General features: G+C 35.3%; 1 protein-coding gene across 1 annotated transcript; it reads left to right on the top strand.

The window, feature by feature from the left end:
- Nucleotides 1-4,290: 4,290 nt before the first annotated feature.
- On the top strand, nucleotides 4,291-8,613 carry LOC110633901 (disease resistance protein RGA2). Its single transcript, XM_058133908.1, has 4 exons — nucleotides 4,291-7,297; nucleotides 7,481-7,544; nucleotides 7,687-7,770; nucleotides 7,845-8,613. Exons 1-2 carry the CDS (start codon nucleotides 4,291-4,293, stop codon nucleotides 7,483-7,485), a joined length of 3,012 nt encoding a protein of 1,003 aa, XP_057989891.1. The 3' UTR covers nucleotides 7,486-7,544; nucleotides 7,687-7,770; nucleotides 7,845-8,613.
- Nucleotides 8,614-10,851: the final 2,238 nt, after the last annotated feature.

The following is a 10,851-nucleotide window of genomic DNA, read 5'->3' as shown; positions in this document are numbered from 1 at the left end:
GGTGTGAGCAGAAAAGAATACAATTTTTCAAGCAGTGTTATTAAACTCGGTCAAGAAAATAGAATCCAATCACTGGTAAGAAAATAAAAGGGTTCCCTGTGAGTGAGTGGGCACATAGATGGTTGGGTTACAAGTAATTGGTAAATGTTGGACACATGTCAATCATTCTCATATAATATACTGTACATGCCAAAAGCATATTGCAATTTACGCACATAAAATTACAAACACGTCAACAGCCTACTGCACTCTTGGAGCTATTATTAACATGATTTTATTTGATAAACACAAGCTTTGAAAAAGCAGGGCGCACTAGCAGAGATGAAGACTACTTCTAGTTATGGCTTCCACAATGAAGCTTCAACTGGTGAGGATGGATGAACAAAGAACATGAGCTTCGACGGATAACAATAGCGGCAAAAAATTCGAAGGCTAGGAAATTTGGGCTTGAGTCTTTAGGGATTTGGGAATTGTGGAGAAACTCACAAGTGTTCGCCGCCATTAGAAAAACCCAAGAAAAAGGTTAGAAGAATTACGAAAACGCGGCACATCAACAAGAAACGCAAAAAGTGGAGTCGTTTTTGGGGGCGTAATTGAACCAACCCGGTTCTAGCGGATCTGTGCGGCTCGAAAGCGGGCAGACTTAGTGTCGGGTCGGCCGATCAATCCGGATCTCTTCATTTCCGGTTCAAGTACAGAATCGGACGGATTTTATGACCGATTCTCTGGGTCAATCCGTCTGTCCGATGCGAGTTCAATAACATTGATTGCAAGGCAATTGTTTTTAGAGCGAGCTACATTGTCTTGGGATGTTGGAGAGCATTAGATCAAGCTGACTCAATTACAGAAGTTGCAGAACCTAGACTGGTGGAAATCTTTTATGCCTAACTTATTGCTGCTACATTCCTTAAAATAATTTAACTGGAAATTTCACTTCAGCTTTTTATTTTTCAGCTTTAAAATCTGGACATTCTAGTGGTGGTTGCTCATGTTTATGGTGATCTCATTCTAAGAAGGTTGCACCAACTTTTTTTAAGAATCTTGGGACGAGAAAATGCTGGAAGGAAGTCCTCTACCATAAAACTTTTTAAGGTACTGTATGTAACTGGAGTCCTAAATTTATATGTTTGTAGGACTGCTAGCGGGTCTATTTTAAGTTTCTGTCATTTAGAATGAGTATGACGATCTAACCATTCATTTAAGAAAATGCAAGATAATTTTGGATGCACGACCATGATATCTTCTGGAATTTTCTGCATCTATTAGACGTATGAGATTTTTTTTTTTTTAGTAAGCTTTGTTAAGGAATAGAAGGAATGAAATGTGGTAACAATGTGTTGTTGAATTGTGATTTGAATGAATGATGAAGATATAAGAGTTATTGGAAGCGGGAATATTGTGTTCCCTCTCTGTGGGCTACATGTTTAAGTATCTCAAGATGAATTCTCCAATTATTGTGATGGACTAATGGTATTTGTAGCTTAAATACCATCTCTTTATTATGATAATGATGTGGCTATTGAGATGATTCAATTCATTTTTATTTAAAATGGTATTTGAAATTAATTTATAGCAGTTGAATTTTACAGTAGCATTAAACTGGTAAAACATTATCAAAATGTTAATTATCTGTCATGCAAATTATAGAAGCTGCAAACATTTCAAATATTTGTCTTTTTTTCATTAATCAGATTTTATTTTTAACAAAACAAGCCAAATTAAACCTTAATCAATAGATGGATCAATAAAGTAGCAGCTGAAAAAATAGAAGACCACTGAATACAAATAAATAATTTGTCTTCTCCCTTACATTACTATTCCTCATCATTTTTTATAATGTTATTAGCACATTGAAATTACTTGCTTAATGTTTTTTTTATCTTTGATAACTATAAATCTCAAAATTAGTTTTATGTAACTTTCTTTATTCGCTCAGTTCTGACTTGAATTTAAATTCGAAACTATAGAATTATAGAAATGATTTCAATATCACTCAAATAAAAGCTATTAATTATATATAATTTCTTTTAAATCTATGTTTGAATCATGGAATGGAAATTCTTTTTTAATAAATTTGAATATTTTCTAAATTACGTTCCCTTTTAAGAATTTGACTATTCTTACTTCTTATTTTCTAAATCTCAGAATTGCTAATTTGCAGTTGATATTTTTAACATAGTTTGGTGGCTTCCAAAATGAGCTGGCTCCAATCAGCCATAAATAATTAACATCATTATCAAAATAATGGTAACAAAACTGAAAATTGACTTCACCCCTCACCCATCTATGTCACCATAGCAAAGTGGCTGCAAGGCTTTGAGTATCCTGATGCAGGACATTGGTAAATCTTTTTTCTTTTTTCCTTTTTCTATGTAGTCCATGATTCCATGATTATGTTAGTTCAACTAATAAAACTGAGGTTAAAAAATAAATAAAAATGAAATGAAATGAAATAAGATTAAATAGACATTGATGGTGATATAATGAAATGAAGTAGATAGGCAGAAATGTAATAAAGCAAATTGCTTAATGCATTCTAATACAATAATTTTCATGCAACTTTTCTTCAAGGTGGGGGGAAAGCTGTTGGAATAAAAAAGCTTAGTTCAGTTGTCCACGTTCATTAGTCTGCTGATATATGTCTTGGTAAAATATTATATGCTTTCTCTTTTCCAACTACTATTTTGGAAAAGCATATATATTCTTTCACTTTGCATTGTTATTGTTAATGTTAAAGTAAAGGGAGTAATCAAGATAATTATTGCTGTTATTGTCATTTAGCTTAAAGTTCATTCATATGGAATTATAATTGAATATTTATACAACTTTGGTCCATGTCTTTTTGCTACATATTTGAGTATCCTGATGTGGGACACTGATTATGTTTTTTTTTTTCATTCTCTCCTCAGTCCATTATTATACTAGTTCAACTAATAAAAATGAGATTAAAAATATAAATAACTTAATTAAAATGAGATGAAACAAGTTGAAATGGACATTGATTCTGTTATTTCAAGGATAAAATGAAGTGGATAGGCAGAAATGTAATAAGCAGAAAGATATGAAGTCTACAATTACTGTGATGAACTGATGGTATTTGTGGCTTAATTAGCATCTCTTTATGATGATAATGATGGGGAAATTGAGATGATTCAATTCAATTATATTAAGAAAACATTATCAGAGGGTTAATATCAATTTTGAGAAGGATTCCTTCTAGAAAGATCATTCTCACCGTATATTATTTTGAGCACAGGTGGTTAAAACTGCACATGTGATGGGCTCTAGAGAATTCAAAGGACCTGTGGATTGACAGAGTTATGGAATCTCAGCATCTTTTCTTTCTGAAGATGCCATTAGCACACCCAAGTTTGATACTTTCCCCTGCTTAATTCATTCTTATTATATAATAATTTTAAATCGCAACTTTTCTTCAAGGTGGGGGGATTAGCCATTGGAATCAACAAAGCTTAGTTCAGTTGTCCGCATTCATTAGTCTGCTATCTTGATATCTTAGTGAAATATTATATGCTTTCTCTTTTTAATGGGTCCAACTCCTACTTTCGAAAAACATATATATGCCACTTGCTTATGTCTCCATATGCGACAGTAGAGATAAGCTGATAAAGGAAAGCAAATTCCTCACTTTGTTCTTGTTTAAACTTTTAATTCCATTATGTTGAAAATGCTATTTCAATCACTGCAAAATATGGTTCATATTTCAATGTCATGCTTAATTATGTGTCTTTGGATAATTAATAATTGTTCTAACGGACAACAATTATTCCATGAAAAGTTTTTCTATTGACATTGAACAGCCTAATAATTGATGTACACTGCATATTTATAGGATCGCCCCTAACATTATTACCAACTTCTACTTTTTCAACTCACTCTTCTCATCTTTGCCAGAAAGAGACCATGGCTGAAATGATCCTCAGTTTCGTGGTGGATGGAACTCTGTCCAGGGTGGCTTCGCTCATCACTGAAGAAATCATCAGTGCTAGGAACCTCAAGGATGACTTGAAAGGCCTTCAAGACTCACTCATCATGATTCATGATGTGCTTCAAGATGCAGAGGAACGACAAACCGGGAAAGAAACAGTGAAGCTTTGGATGAAGAAGCTCAAAGATGTAGCTTATGATGCTGAAGACGTGTTTGATGAGTTAGCCTACGAGGATCTTTGACGAAAGGTTCAGATGCAAGAACAACTAGGGAGGGAGGTATGCAACTTTTTTCCATTCTCCAATGGCACTTGTTATGTCAAAAAGGCTGCATTGCATGTCAAAATGGCCCACAAAGTTAGGAAAATAAATGACTCATTGAATAAGATTAAGAATGAAGCTATAGGTTTTGGACTTCAAGTCCTGTCTAGAGATAGAATAATGCCTCAAATGGACTTGGATCAAGTGACAGACTCGGTCCTAGACAACCCAGTTGTGGGGAGAGAAGCTGATGTCTTTAAAATTGTGAATTTGCTGAGTTGTTCGAGTGACCAACAAGTTCTTACCATTGTACCCATAGTGAGCATGGGTGGTCTTGGAAAGACAGCCTTGGCTAAACTGGCGTGTCAAGAAGTAATAGAAAAAAGGCTTTTTGATCTTCAAATATGGGTCTGTGTCTCTGATCACTTTGATTGCGCAAGAATTTTAGGGGAAATGCTACAAACTCTCAATGCAAATACGGGTGGGATGACCAACAAAGATTCAATACTTCAACAGCTTGAAAAGGAATTGGAGAACAAAAAGTTTCTACTTGTTCTTGATGATGTTTGGAATAATGAATCTGAGAGGTGGAATGAGTTGAAGACTCGTTTGATAAGAATTAGTAGAAACAGTGGAAATGCTATTCTTGTCACAACTCGCAGCGAGAAAGTGGCATCAATAGTGGAGACTTCTACTCATTGTAGTCATACACTGAATTTGTTGTCTGATGACGAATGTTGGTCTATTATGAAGGAAAGGGCATTTGGAAGTGAACCAATCCCCTTAGACTTGGAGTGCATTGGAAAGGAGATTGCAAAAAAATGTGGAGGAGTGCCATTAGTTGCAAAAGTTTTAGGTGGGACGATGGGTTTGAAAAGGGACAAGGAAGCATGGTTGTCAATTAAAAGTAATAACGTTTTGAATGCATCAGATAATAAGGATAACACTGAGTCTATACTAAAATTGAGTTTTGATCACTTGCCTCCATATTTGAAGTCATGTTTTGCATACTGTTCAATTTTCCCAAAGGATTTTAGGATTAAAAAAGAAGAATTAATTCAGCTTCGGATGGCCGAAGGTCTTCTTGGGTTATCTAATGAAGATGAGGGCAACATGTATTATAATGCCTTACTTCAAAATTCCTTGTTCCAAGATGTGGAAAGGGATGAATTTGGGAATATTATAGCATGCAAGATGCATGACCTTGTGCATGATCTTGCGTTGTCTCTTTCAAAGTCTGAAACATTGAATTTGGAAAACTGTTCCATTGGTGATGACATATCATGCGTTCGTCGATCATATGTAGATAGTCAAAATGCAACAATTTTAATGGCAGTTTCAAAAGGTAATGTTAAGAAGTTGCGTAGTTTATTCATAAAAGATGATGTCTTTGATGAGTCGTGGAAGATGAAAAGCTTGCAAGCTCTAAACTTGAATGGTGCTTATATTGAAAAGTTGCCTTCTTCAGTTGGCAAGTTGAAACATTTGAGATATCTTGACATCTCATGGACTGATATCAAAGTGTTGCCTGAATCCATCACCAAGCTCTACAATTTGCAAACATTGATATTCCTTCGGTGCTATTCACTTAAGGAGGTTCCTAGAAATAAAATATGCAATTTGATTAGCTTGAGGCATATTGAATTTGATGACGATGACCATATGCCATCTATGATGGGGAGTTTAACCTGTCTCCAAACACTGCGATTATTTGTTGTGGGTCCAAATAGGGGAGGTAGCATTCAAGAACTCGAATTCTTAAACCAGCTAAGCGGGGAGTTGGAGATAAAGTATCTTGAGGAGGTGAGAGACAAAGAAGAAGCTAAGAAATCAAATCTACAGGGGAAAACAAAATTAAAAGCCTTGCGATTTGTATGGAGTTATAGAGCGGTAATCAGCAGCAATGATGAGCAGGTGTTGGAAAGTCTTGAGCCTCACCCAAATATAGAGAGAATAAGAATATATAATTATTTGGGTGAAAAGTTTCCGCCGTGGCTGTATATGATGAAAATTCTGAGTGAAGGTGATTCTTTCATAGTATTTGATAAGTTGATGGAACTTCATTTGGTGGACTGTAAATGGTGTGATGAACTCCCTAGGTTGGGACATCTTCGTCATCTTAAAATGCTTGAAATAGGAGGAATGCATAAGATCAGCTGTATAGGGAATGAATTCTATAGCATTGACGGAAGAAACACAAGCCATGCAGGGAGACTGTTTCCAGCATTAGAGCAATTGTCTATTTATGATATGGAGAGTTTGGTTGAATGGAAGGCACCACCAGTAGATGAAGGAGGCGAATCATCTGTTTTTTCTTGCCTTGAAGAATTGTCCATATTTATTTGTCCTAGGTTGAGAAAAATTCCATTAAGCAATCTTTCATTGCTTCGACGTCTGAGTATCAAAGCTTGTAATGAATTATTATTTGATGAAGTACACTCCTTCCCATCTCTTAAAAGCATTACAATCGGAGAGTGTAGTAAATTAACATATCTTCCAAGTGGGCTGAAGTCCTCCACTTCTCTGGAATCATTGGAAATATATAGTTGCGAAGGGCTGACATCTATTTCCAAATATTTAGGCGAATTGCATTATCTTAATAATTTACAAATAATGGAGTGCCAAAATTTTAGTTATTTTCCAGAGACCATATTAGCCGGCCTCAGCCTCACCCGATTGAGAAATTTACAAGTTGGTTCATTCTTGGAGGAGTTGGATTCTTTCCCTTTTCTGAATTCAATCCAAGAGCTCTCATCCCTTGAATGCTTAACTATATTTGGGGATCATGGAGGTAGAATTAAGTCCCTGCCAGATCAACTTCAATGCCTCACTGGTCTAAACTCACTGTCTATATGTTCTTTCAAAGGAGTAGAAGCTTTGCCAGAGTGGTTGGGCAACCTTTTGTCTCTTCAATTCCTTGAAATTTGGAATTGTGATAATTTGAAGTATTTACCTACAGCTACAGCCATGCAACGCCTCTCCAAATTAAGGAAACTGAACATTTTTGGATGTTCGGTTCCTAGGGAAAATTGTGCCAAGGGGAGTGGCTCTGAGTGGTCCAAGATTTGTCATATACCAGATACAAATATATGTAAGTTTACCAATCACCTGTTTTCCTTTCTCCTCCTAACTAATTTAAACAAAAACGTGACATATTTTAGATTCGAATGGTACAAGCAAAAATAATTCTAAATTTTCTCCCAGCTTAATATGTCCTTTTCTGTTTGCCTACTTTTACTCTAATCATACATTCCCTTTTTGTTTTCTTTTCCAGGGTGATTACTTTTTCCTCCTCTATTGATGCGGACACAGAACTAGCTTTATCTGTAAATTCTCAGGTATTTCAATTTCTTTCATCTGCATTCCTCAAATAATATTTTACATGATTTCTTATTCTTCTTTTCTTTTATTCTTTAATAGCAAAAGGTAAATGTGTGTGATATCAATTTTTTTTTTTTAACTTCTGAATTTTTCTTACAGGATGTTGTTTATGAATAAATGGTGTTGGAAATCTACGCAGGGTCGCTTGCCTTTGATTTACCAAAGATTAAAAAGAAATTTCAGGTGAGAAATGCTATCTATATATTTTTCATTTTTCTATACCTTATGGTTTCATTAATTATATTTTGACTCTCCAGCAATTCGTCAATGAGTTTCTTGGATTCCTTGGATATCTTTGGAAATTTTGGGATTATAAATCAATCAAATGCACAAGATATAGGCTATCACATTGCCTTTCACATGCAAGTACCGTCTCCTGCACTTGCTGCATTTTCCAATTCCATTGTTAGGTGTGACTTATCTTATTCAAACTCATATGCTATGGTTCTTCCATCATTTTATGATATGTTCCATTTATGTAATTCTGTATTCACTCAGAATTTCACAAACTTTAAAATATAGGTTCATCCAGCAATGATGATTTCTACAAACTTCTTTTTATGCAGTCTTTTCCATCATTGGGGCATGGTTGATAATATTTTCTGAAATTCGAAGGGGGCATGGCTGCAATATGAGAAAATGAAGGTACTTTTTCCTTGGATAATTTATCATTTCCATTCATAATTTATATTTGTACGCCTAAGTATTCAAATAAGATGATAATTGGATGTCAAGTGAAATTTATTTTGTGGATGAAAGATTGCATTCTTTCTATTATTTGGTTGTCCTGGCAGTAGCTTTGACACTTGTCTTTCAAGAAGTTGTCAGAGTAGACACAGTGAAGCATAAAAGATAATTTATCAAATAATTAATGACTAAGCTTCAATGATGAAATACTTGCCCACTGCAGTTAAGTACTCTTTTTTCATTTGATGTCAGAATTTAGACCAACACCCTGTTTGACATGATTCTCGTGCTAGAATTCAATTCAAATAATTTTTCATTTGTTTGGAAAAAAATATAAATATGATAAATAAATGTAACATAGTTTATGCCTTGTGAACTCCGTCTAAGTAGTTTGCGCTTAGCCGGTCCCAAGCTCGGATAAAGGAGGAGGGTTGCGGTAGGTGATAACTAGCGTAAAAATTTCGTCACACCTTATGATATGGATTTAAATGATATAAACGTTAGGGCGTCCTCTACTCACGACGCGCTACATCGGAGCCCGGGTGTAGTGAGAAATATGCAAGGGTGTAGGGCGTTCACCGAAAGCAACGCGCCATGCCGGCGCTCGGGTGTAATGTTATGTGAGCAAGGGTTCCCACATCATGGACGGGTGTGGGTAAAGAAGTTAGTCCATAGGACAGATAGTAGAACAGATAGTGGAACAGAACACAAGATAGACATAGAAAACAATAGAAGATATCATAAAAGAAGACCAATTAGGAAGGAGCAGGATAGGAGGAGGATCAGGGTTGGTACTTGGAATGTTGGATCACTTACAGGAAAATTAATGGAGCTTGTGGATACCTTGGAAAGGAGAAGAGTGAATATTGCTTGCATTCAGGAGATTAAATGGGTAGGAGAGAAAAGTAAGGAAGTGGGTAATTCAGGGTACAAACTGTGGTTTATCGGAAAAGAGAGAAACAAGAACAGAGTGGGCATAATCATAGACAAGACATTGAAAGATGCAGTAATAGCTATGAAAAGAGTAGGAGATAGAATTATACTAGTAAAGCTAGTACTAGAAGGAGAAATAATAAATATAGTTAGTGCTTATGCCCCATAAATAGGACTAGATAGTGAGAGTAAACAAAGGTTTTGAGAAGATATGGATGATTTAATGCAAATCATACCGAATGAAGAGAATGTTTTCATTGGTGGAGATTTGAATGGACATGTAGGAAGTGATAGATAAAGTTACGAGAATGTTCATGAAGGTTTTGGTTTTGGCAGTCGAAATGAGGAGGAAAAAAGTATCCTGGATTTTGCTATGGCATACGACCTAATACTAGCAAATACCTACTTTATAAAAAGAGAGTCACATTTAGTGACTTTCAAAAGTGGGTAACATAAAAGCCAAATAGACTTCCTCTTAACGAGGAAGACAAATAGAGTTCTATGCAAGGATTGCAAGTTCATTCCAGGAGAGGCTTTAACAAGTCAACATCGGTTGGTGGTCTTGGATCTCAAGTTTAGGAACAATTCAAGTAAGGTCAGAAGAAATAGTGTAACTCGAACAAAGTGGTGAGAGTTCAAAGGAGTAAAGTAAGTGATGTTAAAAAATGAGCTTCTCGAGTTCGAAGTATGGAAGCTGGATATAAAGGCCAATGATATGAGAATACAGATGGCATTAAAGATTAGATAAGTAGCTAGAAAAGTACTTGGAGAGTCTAAAGACATGGACCACCCTCAAAAGAGAGATGGTGGTGGAATGAGGAAGTACAAAAGGCAGTGAAGAGAAAAAGGGAATGGTATAAGAAATTACCTAAATGTGATAATAATGAGGCATATGAACAATACAATATAGCAAAGAAAGAGGCAAAAAAGACAGTTAGTAAAGCAAGAGCACATGCATTTGAAAAGTTATATGAGAAACTTGGAACTAAAGAAGGGGAGAAAGATATTTATAGATTAGCAAGGAGGAGAGAAAGAAAATGTCAAGATCTGAATCAAGTTAGGTACATTAAGAATAAAGAAGGAAAAGTGTTCGTGAAAGATGAGGACATTAAAGAAAGATGGAGAAATTATTTTAATGATCTCTTTAATAATAGTCAAAATGGTAATAGCGTGAATATAGATTATAGAACAATAGAAAAGAATGTGAATTATACTAGAAGGATTAGATCTTTAGAAGTAAAGGAAGCACTTAAGAGAATGAAAGTGGGTAAAGCCTGTGGACCTGATGAAATACCAATTGAAGTGTAGAAGTGTTTGGGAGATATGGGAGTGGCATGGTTAACTAAATTATTTAATAAGATTCTAAACTCAAAGAAAATGCCTGATAAATAGAGGAGGAGTATTTTAGTACCTATTTTTAAAAATAAGGGAGACATACAGAGTTACTCAAACTATAGAGACATTAAACTCATGCACCATACTATGAAGTTGTGGGAGAGAGTTGTGGAGCATCGACTACGTCATGATACTTCTATCTCTCTCAATCAATTTGGTTTCATGCCCGGTCGTTCAATTATGGAAGCGATCTTTCTCATTAGAAGCTTGATGGAGAAATATAGAGATGTGAAGAAAGATCTACACATG

This window comes from Hevea brasiliensis, chromosome 14, assembly GCF_030052815.1.
Source record: "Hevea brasiliensis isolate MT/VB/25A 57/8 chromosome 14, ASM3005281v1, whole genome shotgun sequence".
Lineage (NCBI taxonomy): Eukaryota > Viridiplantae > Streptophyta > Magnoliopsida > Malpighiales > Euphorbiaceae > Hevea > Hevea brasiliensis.
This window is presented reverse-complemented; position numbering and strand designations above follow the sequence as displayed.

What these genes read in the sequence shown, in the direction of transcription:
- LOC110633901 (XM_058133908.1), top strand. Translation starts at nt 4,291, where the DNA reads ATGGCCCACAAAGTTAGGAAAATAAATGACTCATTGAATAAGATTAAG.